The sequence below is a fragment of the Leptidea sinapis genome, chromosome 8 (genome assembly GCF_905404315.1).
Source record: "Leptidea sinapis chromosome 8, ilLepSina1.1, whole genome shotgun sequence".
NCBI lineage: Eukaryota > Metazoa > Arthropoda > Insecta > Lepidoptera > Pieridae > Leptidea > Leptidea sinapis.
Window position 1 is genome coordinate 14449330 of NC_066272.1, and position 19102 is coordinate 14468431.

Genomic DNA, 19102 nt, shown 5'->3' on the forward strand with positions numbered 1-19102 from the left:
CCATTCTAATTTCCAAATAAACGTATTGACACTATATCTGTTTAGTTTGGTCGAACAACAGCTAACGTTACGTACGCTAGCGTTCCCATAAATATTGTAAAAATAAATCTTCTGGTACACAGTAAAGGTATAAATATAGGCAAAAATAGTACTAAAATAAATTAAAATCAATATTTTATGCTGCAGTTGTTAAGTAAGATGTTAATTTCTTTAAATTTAGCATGTGTAGCTGTACCTACAACCAATAATATCAATTAATACAAATGTCTAATATCTAACTTGTAACGTAGCATTATAGGTCGTAGAAATAGTAATCGTGCATAATAACTGTAATAAGCGTATGCCGAAAGATTCGTTCTGAAAAGAACATTTTATTTTATATAACGTAATACTAGCTCTGATAAGAACCATTTCATAATGCTGTACATCAACTCATAGAATCATACAGATCACCAGTAGTCATCTCAGTGAAGTTCAAGCATCGTCACGTTCTCTCGATGACCGCAAATATACTCACGTGATTAGTCATATGCTCCGCGTTACACAACCGCACAGCAAGGCCGAGCGTCCTCGAATGACGCGTCGGGACTCGGGGGTCGATCGCTATTCATGCAATTTTAATCAATGAGCGACAGAGTAGGTGCTGAATGCTCATTGACATCGTATGATCGAGGTTCGACGCGAGTTTACACAAACCGCGTTCGCTGGCCGGCTTACTGCGATAGCATTAGTTTTTGAGCGAGATAGAACACATAATATTATTCTCAATTCTTATTGAATGAAACGTTTTACTATTGGTTAAAATGTAAGCTTTAGTATTGGTGTGTATTTTCTGAACTTGTAAATATTTTTTAAGTAACAATTGTAATTGGGTAACTAGTTTTAAGAATTTTGTATATATATCATGAAACTTTCAAATAAATCATATCTTCCACATATTCCTCACAGTCAAGCAGTTGTTTTATTTAATCGCCAAACGCTCAGTCTCTAAACTTTCAATGATGACCAACATGCAAAACAGATAATCTGAGAAAGACATAAAATATCGTCTTCATCCTTTTCATTCCTAAATTTTTTTGAAGATGTTGTGATCTTGTTCATACACTGTTTTATTTGCTTGTCATATCCAGGTATATAATTTATCTTAGCGGTTTTCTAAATGTCCAGTCATTTGTAATTTATTTGTGAACGTAGTGTTTAAATTCTCTTTGTTGATTTGTACTCCTTGGTGCATCACTGTGGCGCGAATATTGCTTACATTCAAATATTTATTGGAATTTCAAAATAAAGGTTTTGATTTCCCAAATATTGATAATCATTGTGGGAACGAAACAATAAATCATGAAGTTTGTAATTGACCTTTTTAAAAGAAAAATAAATTCTATGTTAGTGGCGAATAATTACGACATGTCGCGATATTTCATTGGGCAGACAGGGGCGGCGCGCGACGGTTTCTTTAGCGCAGCCCTGCTAAGCCCAGCCTACGCCCTAGTTAACACAAAACTATCAAATTACATTATAATTTACATGAAGCATAATTTTTGTTGGAACTGAGGCAGAGAAAGTAATATTTACAGTTTAATTTTATTTTGGACGCCCTTGTTTAACATTATTTCAAAACAAAAGAAATTGTGTCATCATTGTGCATCAAATTATTTAATAGATTATTACCATCAAAATGGACGATTTATTTATAATATCAAATTTCAATACATTATGTCGTTTATGTCTATGTAAATGCAACTTCACAACATCGATATTTGGTAATGTTGATGATGATGGTGACTCGGAAAGGTCTATAACCTCAAAAATAGCTGAATGTATTAATTTACAGGTAAATTCCATTTAACATTACTTGTTTTACGTCATTTCAGTTATGAATTCGGTCTTTATTCTTAATTCATATTATAATTTATATTTCAGATGGAACCTAATGATGGTCTTCCTGCTAGACTGTGCTATAAGTGTCTGTTTCAACTCAATGAGAGTGCTAAATTTAGAGCTCAATGCATGCAAACCGAATCTAAACTCAGACAAATAGTTAGTCAATTAAGAGAGCATGATACATCTTATTCCTCAGAAATAAATTATAATGGATTTGACAACCAAAAAGTGAAAGATGAAAACTATATTGTTGAAGATAGTGTTGTTATGGTAGTAGATCCTAGTCTTGACTATGATTCTTCTGAAGAATCTGAAAATATTGAACATAATGAACCTGAAGCAATAGGAAATGATCAAATACAAGGACCGAATGACCACATTCAGGATTCATATCTAATGAAAAGTGTTTTTATGTGTCAGTATTGTGACCAAGCATTTATTTCTGAAGAAAAATGTAAAGATCATGAACAAGGAGTTCATGACCCAAATATACCATATAAATGTGTTGAATGTAGCATAAATTTTTCTGAACGGAGCTTATTTATTGGTCATAATAAAGCCGTTCATAGAAGTGACAAACCATACCAATGTCCAGAATGTGAGAAATGCTTTGGAAGGCGTTCAGATTTAAGAAAGCATTCTATTGTCCACACTGGTATTAGACCTTATCAATGTCAATATTGCCACAAAAGCTTTTCTCGTAACACAAATTTAAGTAAGCACCTAAGAATACATGCTGGACATAAGCCACATGTCTGTCCCATGTGCCCTCGCAGTTTTGTAGCAAAAGGGGATCTACAAAGACATGTGCTCGTACACTCTGGAATGAAGCCATATACTTGTCAAAAGTGTCCATTATCTTTTGGCAGGAAGGATAAACTTTTGAGGCATGAGATGAAACATTGTGCTAATAATAATATTAACCAAAATACTTTTGATATGGTGGTGAATGTTAATCCATATAGCAATATTATGTCCCCTCCCAGTGGTGGAATAAGTGACAACATTCCAAATGAATATGATCTTCCAAGTGTACCAGACCACATTTCAGGAGATAGTTTTTTAAGCCAGCTACAGAAGACTCCATCTTCAAGTAAGCAGTTAGCTATGTCACCGTTTAAACAAAAGTCACCAATTAGTGCAAAAAACAAACCAAAAAATATTAAGTGTCACCAATGTCCAAAAAGATTTTCATCACTAGATGCTTACAAAACACATGTGTCTGTTGCCCATTTAGGTTTAAGACTTTTTCAGTGTAAGGTTTGCTTTAAGAAATTCCCTCGTAAAAGAGAACTTGATCGTCACTCACTCATACATTCTGAACCAAAATTTGAATGTACTCAGTGTGGTGAAAAATTTTCAAGGAAAGACAAGCTTGTTAAACATGAAAAAACTCATGAATGTCTTGTTGTTAATATGCCTTGTATTGAATGTGGTGCAATATTTGAAAAAAAACCTGATTTAGTTGCCCACATTAAATCTCATTTCAATGATAACTTTGACGATAAAATTATTGAAAGTAAAATTAAGCTGGAGGTGCATTCAGACTTTAATACACAAGAAAATTTTAATCCAGAGACATAAAATAATAAAAAGTTAGTCCAAGTAATAAAGTGCTGAATAATTAATTTATTTTTCAATGCAAATAATTGACATAATAGCTACTACTACTTTACTAGAGCTATTCCAGACAAATTATGCATTGCATGGGTGCATTTTGATGACAGTGGACCAAACATTCAATTTTACAATACATAAGTTGCCAGTTAATAATATATGTATCCCCACAAGATGGACTGATGATCTGGTCAAGATAGTTTGAATAGGTTTGATGAGGGCTCTGCACGACCAATTGTTGTGGAGGTCTTTCAGGGAGGCCTTTGTCCAACAGTGGATCTCTTCCAGCTTATATGATGATGATTATAATAATATACAAAATAATTAAGTGTACTTCTAATATAATACATATTCTGTAGAACTTAGTTTTGAAATCACTCCTTTTTGAACAAGTTTTACTTGTGATTTGTAAGTTATCAATGATTATTAAAACTCATATTTCAACAAAGGCATATTTTAAACAAAACCCAGCACTCAAATGTGTGCTATTACTACAAATGCTCAGCAAGAACTGAATAGAATAGAGTCTATAGCTTTAGCTCAGCTACATCTAAACAATGAAGGAGAGATTTCATCTCTTGAATGTAGTACATATTACCTCAATTACTTAAGTGTTAATTATTGTGAAATGTTTTGCTAATTATGACTTCATTGTTATTACTTATAAGTAATTTGTGTATTTCAAGCTTAATGTCTATGAATTATAAATTTCATGCTCTATTTATTTATTATTATGATTATAAATGATTTAAGTTTTCTTTAGTGTTAATTCCGCCAATATTTGCTTTTAAACAATTCAACATGTGTCAGTCTCGTGTCAGATTTTGGCCAGACAACACGTCCTGAGGATGCCTGGTGTAGAGGCGAAACACGTGTCGAATAGTTTAAAAACACATATTGGCGGAATTAACACTAAAGAAAACTTAAATCATTTGTATAATTATGGATTTCCGCAAAGTAACGCCTACTTCAATAAATTTTATTATGATTATGTATTTGATCTAATAAATAATAGATTATTGCATATAACTAGCTGACGCAGCAAATCGCGATACAAAAGTAATTGTAGATTGTAGATGGGTGAAAATTTGAAATTATATGTATTTATTAATGCTGACTCATAATCAAATTTAAAAATTAAAAAAAAAAATCGTGTGGACCACCCTTAACATTTAGGGGTATGAAAAATAGATGTTGGCCGATTCTCAGACCTACTCAATATGCTCACAAAATTTCATGAGAATCGGTCAAGCCGTTTCGGAGGAGTACGGGAACGAACATTGTGACACGAAAATTTTATATATAAGATTATCAAGAGAGATTCTTATGGGCATAAATTCAGCCTATTAGCCAATCCAATAGATCATTTATTACCATTCAGACACAAAAATTACAATTATTACATTATGTAAGTACTAGAAAAGAAATATATTTAAAAAGGTTGCTTTCAATTTTATGTAGACTTTTTGAGAATATTTAGGACATGTGGAGTAGAAGTGTCAAAGAAATATAAATAATAGTTTAAATAATATTTTGTCGATCTGAGACCTAGCTGGATCATTTTTTTGTTATAATTGTGGTACATTCTTAGTTTAACAAATAATTTTTAATCACAGGAATAGATGAAGAATACAATTACAAAATACTACAAGAAAATAGCCAGCTTTAAAATAGACGTTTATTATTGAAATAAATACATATTTTTTACAAAATAATTAATTTTATTTTGCTGTAAGTATCCATTATTAATGAAAGAAACAACAATAATTTCTATAGTTACAATTTATTATAAATTATCCTGCCAAAGGATTGGCATGTATTGTGACTGATGTTATTAAAACCTCTGTTAAAGGTTTAAATGTTTTTGGATTAACTGTCATTTTTTCTAGATCATCAAGAGCTTCAAATCCATCAATTAACCTGAAATTACATAAATAATTAATAATTTTTGCAAAATTAAATCATTGATGTAGTAGTAAATGTTTTAGAATTAATATATTTTCCTTACATCAATTATTGTATGTCTAGTTAGACTGTGACCACTGGTCGAAAAAAAAAAATTGAGGTTGACAATTAACCTCTATTATGAGCAATGCACTCACGAAAACATAAAGTCACACACACACACTAAAATAATAAACCTGGCTTGTTTGCAACAGTTTTCTAGCAGCAAGAGGTTTTTCTGAGCTACATTTTTATTAACTTCCAAAAGTTTAGACATATTTTATTTGCAAGAATTACCTTCCAAAAATGGTGTATTTTAAATCCAAGTGTGGTTGTTCTCCATATGTAAAGAAAAACTGGCTTCCATTTGTATTTGGTCCATTGTTTGCCATGCTAACAATTCCTCTTGCATTGTGCTGGAGAAAAATCATAGTAAAATTAAAATATGTATTTCAAGCTGACTAGAGTCTTTATAGTGTGATGGTAAGACAACCTAATTTATAATCTATACTAACAATAAAACAATATAAATAAGGCTGAAGTTAGCTTGGTTCTTTGCCTTAATCTAGTCTTTAGATAGAATTTGAAAAATTCTTTTTATTTTTTATTTTAGCCTCATAAATAGTATAAGCTATCCAGCAATAGTCCTCCCAACTGTGTATTGTATGTGGCATAAAATGTATTATATGAGTGTGAAACTTCTCATGAAACATAGTTGATGTTTCATTATTAGCTGGAAGACATCCACCACTGGACAAAGGCCTCCCCAAAGATCCTCCATGATAATTGGCTCTGTGCTGCCCTCATCGAACATATTCTGGCAATGTTAAATGAAGCTTAAATCAATAAATTGTCTTTAATAATAATAATGAAAAAGAAAGTGTTTGGCATTGTATCACAAGCTTTCCTCTCACCATAGCAAACACATATATGGCTTATGATTTCAATTTTATCACTTCAAATATTATGGCAAATGACAATGTTGCCAAATTTTAAATCTCCCTCAGTTTGCATGTGAATTTTAAACTATTCACTATAGAGAAAGGTGAGTATTGGAGACATGTCAAAAGAATATATTATAATGATTATTATATACAGAAGAACATCACAATGAAACTATAAGTTTTTACTGAAAAAATTAGCAAGTGAATTACTTTGAGGTCCTCTTTAAATTCATCTTCAAATTTTCTTCCCCAAATTGATGTGCCACCTTTGCCTGTACCTGTTGGGTCTCCAGTTTGAACAATAAAACCCTAAAAATTCAAAACATGACAAAACACTGCACAATAATATTAAAAAAAATTAAAGCATTGACTGCCTGGCAATCACCACATGTTAACAAAAACAATTTATTTTAAAAACTTTGGAAAATTATTTTTGAATACTCAGAGCATTTAATACATTAGTGTTATTCTTATTTCTTCACATAGCTCTGAAAGTAATTAATTATTATTTAGTAAAAATTGGTACTCATGAAAATTATATTTTGTTGCCATGTTAAAATATTTTAACATTCCTACCAAGATATATCTTGTGAAAAGCGGTTTCTTTTTCACATAAATAAATAAATATAAAAATGCTATATGTTAATATTCTTATCTGCATTCTTAAAATAATTGTTTTAATTAAATATTGTAATTTTAGGCACCCTCTTAAATGCCATCAATAACTTTAATTAGTCTTTCTTTACTAACTATTTCTTGACAGAGCAAACTAGCAATGGGTCGTCCATGTATTTTGTGAGCACACTAGACCATTCATTTTCCTTCTTCGGCTAGTCGATGGACTAGTTCAAATTGTGGACTGTGCGCCTTCGACAGTATTATAGATGCTAGACTCATAGACTGTACAGTCTAATACAAGTTTACGTTGTTAGACGGAACTACCGAATCAACTGTATGCGCTTGTCGCGACCACCATGGCTTAGAATAAAATGTGTTAATTCTTAATAATGATTAATTTTATTCTCATAATAATGTAAAATTAATTTATAAATAAATTCTACTAGCTAATTAATAATAATTAATTTATTAAAGCAAAAATACAAAATAATAATTATTTTCTGGAACTTAAAATGTCAACTGATTACATGATGAGATACTCTGTAAAAAGGCTGGTAGTGTGAAGTTATAATGAAAATATGTAGTGGTGAAAATAAGTTTATAATTTACATTATCTTTTAAAGGGTTGACAAATGAACTTTGTTAACTTCTATCATAGTCTATGAATTGAACTAGTCCATTTGAAATACGTGAACCGTTGAAATGTTGAAACATCATCAAGTGGTTGATTGAACTGGTCCGTTCATTTAACACCCATCACTAGAGCAAACCAAAAGTCAGTAAAGATGCTCTATATTCGCATCAAGTCTAGCCAAATACCGCTGATGACATTAATGATTTAGAAACAGCATCAAGCCTCACATCTTTATGGTAACATCAGATTTGATTGCTCTCAGTAAGAGGCTTGATCTAGTTTTGATAAAATATGATGTATACCTACATATTTATGTGTCTCATTTGTTCATAATATAAATTAGTTTTTCCATATTCTGTGTAGACTATTTCTTCAAATATTTTTTGTTGAATGCACCTCTGCACATAAATATAAATTAATTACCTTTATGTTCCTATGAAATTGACATCCATTGTAATAATCACTAGCACACAGAGCTAAAAAATTTTCACATGCTTTGGGGCACTGCTCACAAAATAGCTCTATTTTCATATCACCAACATCTGTGTGTAATGTAACAGACATTTTTATTGACTTTCTGTGTTAACTTTTAGATTCACTTAAGTAATTAACTATGTTCTCAAACTAGGCCCAAAAAGTAATAAAACCATATAAACAACACAATATAATTTATTTTTTACTATGTACTATGTACACTTTAGTATCGTAATCAACACAGAGTATTTTATTGCGATCAAACATCAACATTGGTGTTGGTAATCAAAGAATGTTTAATTTACGTAGGTACTCTTACTGTAAATATAAACTATAAAGGTAAATAAAATACCATGTGAACAGTCATGCTGGTCGCATTTGCTTCTAAATACGTCAGCTGTCACTTTAGCTCGTTAGAGTAATAGTTGTCTGTAACTGTCAGTACTGATGTGTCGTTCGGGAGTGCGCACTCAATCTCGTCCTCGGTGGTCGGAAAGGGTCACAATGTTTGTATATATTCGTTTTGCTATAAATTTATCTGTTATTAACAATTTTATACAGCACCCTTGCATCACTATGTTGCATTAGCTTAGATTTATAGCTAATTTAAAAAATAATAATCCATGGATTTAATGCATTACACGTTTGGGATATGATGAAATGTTATTATTGTAGCTTTTTCGAAAACAAGTTCTGGTACTGGCACGATAAATAAATAAATAAAATATAAATTTGTATAAAGTTACTTTTTGGTTGGGTAGAATCTCGTGAGTTCCGTCACCGAAATGCTTACAGCAGTCGTATTGTGCAACAGTAGTACAAACGAATTTCGACTTACTTGTTTATTATGACTGTAGGATATTGACCTTAAGGCGGGTCACGATTAAATCTTGTCGATACTACCTATTGTTTCATAACTGCGTGATCTTTTAAATATGATTTATTTTATTCATAAACGCTGCTTTCATGGTTTAGGTTTTAACAATAGGTTTTACGCCTCTAAACTTAGAATAATTACGCTTAGAGTGTGAGGCCTAAGCGAAATGAAGCAGTTTCAATGTGGTCATTAATGACAACGTTTCCCGCCGCGTCAGTGTCATTCTATGAACTTCCAGGACAATCAGTGCGCGAAATTTAATTGAAAAATTACTAACTGTGCAGTGAAAAGGCGTCACAAAGCGTCTTATAAATACTATTTCGCAACTTTTAATTTAATTTACATTCGTCAAAACAGCAAAATATTTTGTAAAAAAAATACTCGCCATTAAAAAAATATGTTGCCAGCTATGAAAGTTCTATATACCCGAGTTCCTCCGCTGGGATAGTTTTTTGTATATATTGGTAGATATTGAAAGGAGGCTATATTGTACGACGCCACATGATGTTATAAGTATTCAAAGTCAATGTCAAATAATCTTAATTCAATTAGGCTTAAACTAAGCGCTTTGAATAGTTACTATAAATATTTCTTTTAAATTACTGAATTTATAATATGTTTGGGAAAACACACTCATAGTAACTCACTGGGTAGTTCACGCAGTGAAGTTTACATACTACTTAACATTCCGCCCACCATGGACATCCGACTATGTCCATAATACATAAGTATCACTGTATTTACACAATTTCTAAGTCACAATACAAATACTATAGTTTAGCCGCCCACCCTAGCAAATGTGAAAGTACAATTAAATATAACATACAACAATATTGATAGCTACAACAAACACACCTTAGAACAAATATTATAATAATACATAAGTTAAACATTATACACTGTAACCTATTATGATGTAACACAACATACTTAACAAAAATATTATAAATCTTTAAGGTTTTTCTACAGGCCGCACTATAAGTTTAGATACTGGTCGTTTTATAACAGAATTTTTACAACGTAACGAAACTACTCTTGTCAAACTGTCCGAGCCAGGATGTTTCTCGGTGATAATACTATACAGCCATCTGGCTGTTGGGAGATCATTTTCCTTGACTAATACTATATCAGCACGTTTGGCTCTCTGTTGTTGAAGACCATTTATATCTATGGTGAAACTGCGTCAAATACTCAAGTGACCATCTACGCCAAAATTCTTGTACTAACCGCTGAGAGAAATGCCATCTTTTTAAACTACCAATATTTGAATTTTCATAGTTACTGTCAGGGAGTAGCACTAAGGGTACTCCAACCAAAACATGTCCCGGTGTTAATGGAATCGGATCGTCCGGATTTGTGCTGATTTGAGAAAGGGGACGAGAATTAAGGCAAGCCTCAATCTGCGCGAGGACTGTGGTCATCTCCTCGAAGGTCAGTGTATGATTACCAATAACCCGTTCGAGGTGGTGTTTGGTAGACTTCACTCCCGCCTCGCACGATCCTCCAAACTTTGGAGAATGAGGAGGTATCAAATGCCAGTTGGTACTATTGTTGCCTAACCAGTTAGCTATTTCTGAAGCTATGCTTGACCTTTCTTGGGTGAATAAGCCTTTTAACTCTCTATCAGCTCCGACAAAAGTGGTACCGTTATCGCTCCATAGATCGGTAAAGCGTCTTCGCCTGGCCGTAAAGCGCTTGAAAGCTGCCAGAAACGCTTCTGAAGTTATGTCACTGACAACCTCCAAGTGAATAGCTCTTGTGGCCATACAGACGAAAACACAAATATGACCCTTGGTAGAGCGATAACCACGGCCCTTCGTAGGTCTGACAGCAATCGGACCAGCGTAATCAACTTCACTTCTAGCTAAAGGTCGGCAAGCATTTGCTCTGGCCTCCGGCAATTGACCCATTAGTTGTTGATTGGTTTGCGCAGAATGACGTACACAAGTTATGCATTTTCTAACAAATAGCCTCACTAGACCTTTTGCGTTGATGACCCAATATTTAGTTCTTAAATAATTAAGCATCAATTGTGCCCGGGTCAGCGATAGTTCCGGAATCATCATACTTACACTGGGGATCCTCCTATTTAAAAGGTAACTTAACTATATATCGCCCGGAAGAGTACGTAGCTGTAGTGTCCGAGACTATCTTTTCGCAGTCATCTCGAGCCTAGCCTCATCGTCGGTTAAATATTTCCGGCGCTGCGAGGAGTCGCATTCCATTTAGCAGAACCCTTTGAGGAATTGATTATCGTCGTCATGATTGATTTGAACGTGCAAACTAACAATCGCATTATGTATTCTCTGTTACCGTGTGATAAGGTCCGTCTATGCTTCCAGATAGGATCCACTCGAGTGTGGTTTGCTGTGCAACGAGCGTTCCCGGAGGACCCTTGATTAACCCTTCTAATAAAATCTGGCTATACACGGCAGTCCCTAAAATCATATCAATTTTATTTGGCACGCCATACGCAGGATCTGCCAATTCGGTAAAGTACCACCCTCCTCATCGCCTAACCTTGATATATCCGCCTTTATTGGAACCTTTCTCAAACCTAGCAACTGTACGGCTGACTCCGTTATAAAAGAAGTTTGAGAACCCTGATCAAGTTGGGCTCTTAATACTATAATTGCCCCAGATGTAGCTTCCACCTCAATTAAGGCCGTGGCCAATAAATATTGACTTTGGATATCCGAAAAGCATGTTACAACTTTAGCGGTCTCGCTCTGTGCGTTGGACGTCGCCATTGTGACTACATCGGCGGTCTGTTTGTGACTATCGACCGATTTATGAGCGCCCGGTCAGGCTGATTGCCCTCCTTCTTCTTCGGGGCTGATTGGCAGGGTCCGCGCGAACAGGTGATAAATCACCGGACATGACACGAAACCTGAGGGAACAGGCGCTTCCTCAGCTCCAAAAGATTACCACAAAGTGGTGCATCCGTTCCCCCGACAAATAAAACCATTTAAAGTGAGAAGAGGACAGCAAGGAGCAATCGCTCCCACCCCAATGACCCGCCCGTCTCCACGGGCGGCGAGTGAAACATGCTACAGGGGACGAGAAGTCCCTATCAGCATTCCCTCACCGCGCCCTTGCAAGCGCAGCGTGAGAAGACCAAGTAATAAATTGACGTTCTACCTAAGGCGAACCTGTGGTGTTTTTTTATTAGTGTAGTACTGAAATTCAATTCCCCTTCACCCTCTCGGGCTTCCTTCATGGTCCTTTGGAACGGATCTGTCGTATAGACGGAGTCAGCTTTTTGTGAGATACTTGCGGGCAGTGGGTTGCTGTCGCAATCGCAAGTGGGAGACTTCAGACTAGCCATCTGGCTAAGTGTACGTCAGTATCCTCGTGGGAAGAGACTGTCAAGTGAGCAAGCAGCCGGGAGAGGGTTCGTGTCTGGACGGAAGGGACGTGGTGGAATTGCAGCAATGTCATTATCCGGGAGGAAGTTACTCTCAGAAGGTCACGAGATAAGTGTTTGGTGTGGTGAAATCGTGAGTAAAAAGCTGTATTTGTGAAAAGTTGAAAGAGTATTATTTGCTTTGCAATATTGAACTTTAAATATTAACGTTCTGGAACTTTAACTATTCTTACATCGTGTTTGAACTTAGAATTATTTGTTTTGAAAATTTACTTTGTGTTCTGGGACTTGTAATTTTTTCGTGTTGTTAATATTTAGTGTTTGCAATTTTGAACTATAAAACTTACCAATTTGGAACTTGCAATTTTTTCTCTTCGTGTCCTTGAACTTATAATTTATCTTGTTTTAACTTTAAGTTTTAGCAATAAGGACTTAGTTAATTTTAATTGCATGTTACTTTAGACTTAGAATAATTTTATAAAATCTGAAGATACGGGGAAAGACTTAGAAAAAATTCATCAATTTTATATGACACTTATATTTTTTTGAATTTTTAACTTTTTAATTTTTTGTGTAGAATGGAATCTACAACTAATTTACAAATATATTTACAATCAAGAGTATATAGGGCTCACAGTAACTTTAAAAAATCTCCTAAAGATCGGATAACTAAGGAATACCTAGAAGGGAGATTAGAAGCTTTAAATCCACTATGGTTAAAGTTCGAAGAACGCTATAATGAATTGATCTCAATATATAATTCAAAAGAGTTAAAATTTAAAAATTATAATCCCGATGATGTATACGATAAAAATGAAGACGTGTTTATAGAATACAAAAGTGATATAAAACAAAAATTTTCAGGCTTTACCACACAAATCGAAGGAACTAAATCTAATACTAGCTCTAACAAAAATCAAAGTTTTGTGAATTTGGGAAAAATTAATATCTATAGTTTTTCTGGAACCTACTCTGAATGGTTCTTTCCAAGATTTGTTCAGTTCACTTATTATTAATAACTATATATTAAGTAATGTTCAAAAATTGCACTACCTAAAAAGTTCGTTGCTTGGCGAAGCTGAACAAACTGAAAAGGCACATTCCTATACAGGAATGCAATTTTGAAAGTTGTTGGGAATTGTCGGTGGAGTTGTACAACAACAAAAGATATATTTCTTACAATGCGTTGAAACGATTGTTTAGCCTCAAGAATTTATTAGTGGAATCTGCTAATGGGCTAAAAGATTTAATAAATACCACAAACGATTGTTTGGCATCCCTTAATAATATAGGCATTGATACATCCAGTTGGGATATTATAATTATTATTAAATTTATTGTTAGTGTTGTTTTAGTGTTAAGTATTATTATTACTTAACACTAAAATTGGACACAGAGTCAAGGCGTCAGTGGGAATTTAACATAACTTAACTGACTAATGATTGCCTACTTATAAAGAATTAAAAAAAAAAAAACTAATCGATTTAAAGCGCTTGAATTTTTAGGTACCAAGGCGATTGTGAAGGCTATATCCTCATGGCTCCCGACAGGGAGACAGTCATGAGGTTCGTGCACTTTCATCGCATCAAGGTTTACAGTGTTCCTTCGTTACTGAATCAACAGTTCAGTACTTAGCCCTAAAGAAAATGTCAATAAGGAGCAAAATAACTGGCCTAGGAGGAAACAAAAATGTAGTGTCGAAGGCAATGGTTAGCACATACAGCCTCGGATTGATTCCAATATAATCATACCGGTGAAGGCTAATTTAAAAAAAAATATAACTTCTCTTCACTCAACAAGAACAGTGGAAGCCTTGGAGTGGGAAGAACTTCAGAATTTGATGCTGGCTGATCCAGATTTCTATACGTCTAACCGTATTGAGGTTCTGTTAGGTGCAGAAGTGTATAGTCAAATACTTCAGGAAGAAGTGAAGAAAGGTCCAGTTGGTACGCTTGTGGCGCAAGCAACCAATCTTGGCTGGATATTATCTGGAGTGGTGAACTCAACAGCAGTATCTTCTCCACTCATCCAAGTTATGCATTGTTGCACAGAAGGCAATGAATGATTACTAAAGAGATTCTGGGAGTTGGAATCTGATGTACCACAGCCAAAGGAAAAGATGTTCATGGACAACGATAACAGATGTGAATAACAGTTTACCGAGACGACTCGGATGGTTGAAAATGGCACATATATTGTACGGCTTCCTTTCAGGAACGATAGCCCAGAAGTAACAATTTCAAGAGACATAGCTGAAAAGAGACTGAAACCAGAAAATATAGAAGATCTGGAAGAGGTTAAAGTGCATTGATGAAACGGTTTGTAATAAATTATTAATTAGGCATAAATGGAGTCATAAAGACTTTCAAGTTAATCTCGGGAATATAGCAGTGATCAAGTATGATAATTTACCTCCATGTAAATGGTTGTACGGACGAATAATTGCTACCCATCCCGGTGAAGACAATATTGTTCAAGTAGTTACTCTCCAAACTAAAAACGGCATTCTTAAAAGGCCTGTCTCAAAATTGTGTATCTTACCTGTCGATAAGTAATAAAATCTAAAGTTTAAGAAAATTGTAATTTAAAAGGTATATGTTTTAAATTTATAAGGTTCCTATAGTGTTTATATTTGTAGATTGTTATGTGTTTTTTAATTTTTATTCGTTCAAAAAAGTGATTCACTCGATTGTATAAAACGTGCAGTCATTGATAGATTGACAGAAGACGGCTTGTAAAAAACGGAGATATACGAAATATACTACATTTTAAGCAACTGTTACAGCCATAGTGAAATTACTACTATTTTAAATTTATGTCAAATCACTTTAAACTAGCATAAGGGGAACCCCTGTCCGTTTGAAAAGTGAACCCATTAAGGCCGGAACGCATTAGCGCGGCGCTGCGCAGCGCTGCACTGCGCGGCACTAAGCGTCAACATATTATTTCAACCATTTTGTATGGAGCATATCGCAGCAGAACGGTGCTGCACTACGTGTCGCTGCGCTTCGCGGCATAGTTGCCTCCGAGAGATTATTTTGACGCGCAGTGCATGCAACGACGGTCAGTGCGAAACAGTAAGCGGCGCGTCGTTTCATACTGTATGCATACTGTTAATTGTTAAATTTTTAGAACGTTGTCTTATAATTTAATTAATTTTATAGGTATTGTTATTTGTGACTTCTTCAATATCTACCAAGTGGTTGTTGTATGTGAATGTCATTTCATTTGAACTTAAAAATATTATATTTGTAGTGGGGTTTACTTTTTTGGCGGATTTGTTTAAAGAATAAATACATACAAATTACTATTGACAGTTACCGTATCAACAGTATCATTGTTAATTAAATACCTACTTTGAATGTAGGTTTTACTTCACACTATACTATGTGGAGATTTATCGTTTAAGCATGTCAACATCGTATCTCCGAAGAATTCTTCGATTGATATTTTTTTGGTTCGCAGTTTTACTAACATCATATTGAAAAATACAATGAAACTTCTGTGATTTTTAAAAGCTTTTTTTTATTAAAATGCCACTATACTATTCACTCACTTACCTACTTACAAAACAGAAAACATTGACATTTAACAATAAATTTGACATCACTAACATGTTTGAAAATACATAATTCGTAACTAATAAATAGGCAAAAACTAAATAACTCAGAAGTGCTAACCCTGACGATGATTGCTTTTTAGGGTGGACTGTGGCAAACCACAAGCGGTACAAAATATCCACAAAATGTTTATAGGTAGATCAATATAAAAAGGTAACAATTCTAGCATTCATCTAAATCGTTAATATGTAATGGTACTAAATTTAAGCTGAAATCGTTGGAGCGACTACTAGGGCTGCAGGCGCGCTCTGCTGCGGAACAGCATTGACTCCACAATCAACCCGGTCCTCGTCAACACAATAGCCATTCGTCGGGTCGAACGCCAGCCCGGCATCACAAGACAACAGACGAGATTCTCCTGCTTCGCATAAGTAGAACGCATAGCAGTTACCTTCATACCTAAAATCAAGTAACAAATGACGAGTGAAAATTTTGCATATAGGCACACAATAAATTTCTAAAATAAATTCTAAATTTAAACAATTTGAAAGAGCGACATCTCTATTTCCTAATATGCCATTATTAAGGTTGAGCCGGCTATCAACTGTAAAGTAGAATCTATAGATGGAGCCACAATCTGAGAGTTGAACATGACGTACCAAGATTAACAAACCATGTGTCACTCGAACGGTTGGCTCACTTGGTAAGAGCGCTTGGACGGAAACCGTGATGGTTTATAAATTTTGGTTACAAATTTAATTTTGTAAAATGAATCCTCGAAGTGAGGAATATCGCTTTAAAAATAACAAATTACTTAAAATGAAATTTGTTTAACGAATTGAAGTAAATCTAAGTAATCTTATCATAAGTTACTCTATTTGAAAAGGTACATACTTGTGGTTCGTCACAATGGCGTTGCCACTCGCATCAATGGAAGCTGCAGGACATTTGTAGGCGAGGAAGGCTGCAAGATAAACAAAAGCTTAATACCTGAATCATTTCCAGAGAATGAAGTAAGCAATTAGTAGAGTTCAACTATATTGAATGGTCTTTTACCATCAACATTGCAGGAAGGTACATTGAACGGCCAGTCGCAGCGGGAAAGGATCGGGTTGAAGGCGAGTCCGGTCGGGCAGGACATTTCCACGGCGTGGCCTGCGACGCACATGCGGTACCGGCCACAGTCGCTGGGAGACGCGGCGGTAGAAGCGAAGAACCCAAACTGATGCGGGCAATCCTTCGTCGGTTCTGCTGCCTCTGTGAACATTTATTACAGTTATCCACGATCAATGTCACATCTAGGCAGTTATATATTATTTCAGCCAGTACTTACGTGCCGCACCACGTCCCTTGCAAGGTACATCAGCTGGATAGCCACAGGGGTATCCTGGCCATTTGACTGCCGGATCATAGTGGAGACCATCGGGACACGTCTTATGAACTGGCACAAATTCCTATAATACAGATTAATGAAAAATTAGTATATTTTATCTAACGTAGATCTATTCTTGATTTTGTATAGTATCGGTGATAACTTACAATACATTCTACGTAAGAGTCGCAGCTACCGTCCACCACCAAGAAGGTGTTCTTGCGAGTACAAACACTGCTGGGCTGACCGGTGACGGGAGAGTCAGCCGCTGTACCTGTTTAATACATGAGGATTTAATAAAGTTTCAAATTATTAATGATGCGCGACCAATTTCGCTAGTGGTCAGTTTAATAGTCATACTACTAAGGAACTCATTCCAAGTGTGGCTTATTGTTTAAGACTTGTCGATCAAGATCAGTCATACTTAGTCTAAATAGATTCGCGTTCTTTTTCTCTCTCTCTATCTTGCTGTATCTCCGTTAAAGAGTTCTAGTACCTTGCTTATTATATCGTATATTGCAAGTATATTAGAGTACAAGAGTATATTGGAGACAGCTAGCGAATCCTAACGAGTGTGCAGTATGTACCAGACGTATTCGAGGGTTTCGATATGTCCGAGTGTTGGACGCACTTTCACGCGAGTGATACAAAGTGCTTTATAAACAAATTAACAAAAACAAGAAAATTCAAAGAAAATATCTTAATTTTATACAAGAGACTGCAAGTGTTAATTTGATATGACGACTTGAAGTGAAGTGAAATTTTTAAGTCTTTTTGGCAGACCTTTTAAGAAAAGATTAAGGCCGTCAGAGTTTGTGCGTAAATTGCTACCATCAAGTATCGTAATCTGTCAAAATATTCAAAACACAAACAAAAATAAATTTTTCCTCACGCATTTTTGTATGTAATAAATGAGACAGTTTCGGCCCGGTTGTCATAATACATACGTCCACAGACGAGTAAAAAAGAAGGACTCCGTGTCACCTTACATATTAGTGAGGCACCAAAACAAGCCGGTAAATATGTAAATACATAGCCCCACGCATACACTTACACTACTACAAGCCGATTGGCCGCCATTATGAGATTTGCCATCGTCTGTGACAGATCAGTTTGCGTCGCAATAAAATATTTTAAAAATGCTGTCGTGCGTTGTGAACAAGTGTAAAAACAATACTATAAAAGTATTTGTGGATATATGATTATTTAAGGGAGAAAAAATTGTGTAACTGGTATACCAGTTACCCCGGGGTATACCCCGTACCCGCACACACACTACCATAAAGGTGCTTCACTTGCTAATATCACGGCGCGGAGTCCTTCTTTTTTTACTAGTCCGTGCCTTGATACATACATTTTTTTTTCCTTCTTTTGGCAATAGCGTTTACTTTTTGCCAATAACGAGATACATACATAATATTTTGACAACCGAAGCCACTGTATACTTTTAATTAGATTTTTCTACTTACAAGAAGCCACGACGAAACTCAACAGAATGATCGAAAACATTATAAGTAATACTGTTCCTACGCCGGTACAGCTACGAATGCGTGTAATAATTAATGGTACAAAATATTGATGTGGCTTTTTACTTAAAGTAACTAATTACTTAGTAACTGTAATATTAATTTGTTCGGATACTTAATAACTATTATAAGGTATTTACTTATCTGTGGTTGCATTTGGATATTTAGATGAAATAATTAAAACGACACAAACAATTTATTTGGACCATAGTAGCCTGAGGTAATATAATCTAGGATGAAGTATATACTGGATTTGCCATGCGAGTACACCCGAAAAGGACAACA

The 19102-nt window shown here is 34.8% G+C and overlaps 3 protein-coding genes across 3 annotated transcripts; 1 reads left to right on the forward strand and 2 right to left on the reverse strand.

Moving 5' to 3' along the window:
* The first annotated feature begins 1244 nt into the window (after nt 1-1244).
* Nucleotides 1245-4225, forward strand: LOC126965683 (zinc finger protein 90-like). Its single transcript, XM_050809410.1, has 2 exons — nt 1245-1834; nt 1924-4225. Exons 1-2 carry the CDS (start codon nt 1679-1681, stop codon nt 3466-3468), a joined length of 1701 nt encoding a protein of 566 aa, XP_050665367.1. The 5' UTR covers nt 1245-1678; the 3' UTR covers nt 3469-4225.
* A 1042-nt stretch (nt 4226-5267) lies between these two features.
* LOC126965753 (peptidyl-prolyl cis-trans isomerase-like 3) lies at nt 5268-8485 on the reverse strand. The gene is made up of 4 exons (XM_050809511.1): nt 8065-8485; nt 6600-6698; nt 5743-5861; nt 5268-5421 (listed from the first exon to the last, which is right to left on the reverse strand). The coding sequence occupies exons 1-4, from the start codon at nt 8203-8205 to the stop codon at nt 5295-5297; spliced, it is 486 nt and encodes a 161-aa protein (XP_050665468.1). The 5' UTR covers nt 8206-8485; the 3' UTR covers nt 5268-5294.
* Nucleotides 8486-16182: 7697 nt separating this feature from the next.
* Nucleotides 16183-18187, reverse strand: LOC126965593 (protein obstructor-E-like). Its single transcript, XM_050809227.1, has 6 exons — nt 18184-18187; nt 17459-17565; nt 17253-17373; nt 16976-17176; nt 16814-16883; nt 16183-16378 (listed from the first exon to the last, which is right to left on the reverse strand). The coding sequence occupies exons 1-6, from the start codon at nt 18185-18187 to the stop codon at nt 16183-16185; spliced, it is 699 nt and encodes a 232-aa protein (XP_050665184.1).
* Between the last annotated feature and the right edge of the window lie 915 nt (nt 18188-19102).

What these genes read in the sequence shown, in the direction of transcription:
- LOC126965593 (XM_050809227.1), bottom strand. An exon ending in ACTCTTACGTAGAATGTATT is followed by an intron (nt 17,374 to 17,458) that starts GTAAGTTATCAC and finishes TCTGTATTATAG; the next exon opens with GAATTTGTGCCAGTTCATAA. An exon ending in CAAGGGACGTGGTGCGGCAC is followed by an intron (nt 17,177 to 17,252) that starts GTAAGTACTGGC and finishes AAATGTTCACAG; the next exon opens with AGGCAGCAGAACCGACGAAG.
- LOC126965683 (XM_050809410.1), top strand. Translation starts at nt 1,679, where the DNA reads ATGGACGATTTATTTATAATATCAAATTTCAATACATTATGTCGTTTA. An exon ending in CTGAATGTATTAATTTACAG is followed by an intron (nt 1,835 to 1,923) that starts GTAAATTCCATT and finishes TTTATATTTCAG; the next exon opens with ATGGAACCTAATGATGGTCT.
- LOC126965753 (XM_050809511.1), bottom strand. Translation starts at nt 8,205, where the DNA reads ATGTCTGTTACATTACACACAGATGTTGGTGATATGAAAATAGAGCTA. An exon ending in AATTTCATAGGAACATAAAG is followed by an intron (nt 6,699 to 8,064) that starts GTAATTAATTTA and finishes TTGAATTTTTAG; the next exon opens with GGTTTTATTGTTCAAACTGG. An exon ending in AATTTAAAGAGGACCTCAAA is followed by an intron (nt 5,862 to 6,599) that starts GTAATTCACTTG and finishes ATTTTTCTCCAG; the next exon opens with CACAATGCAAGAGGAATTGT.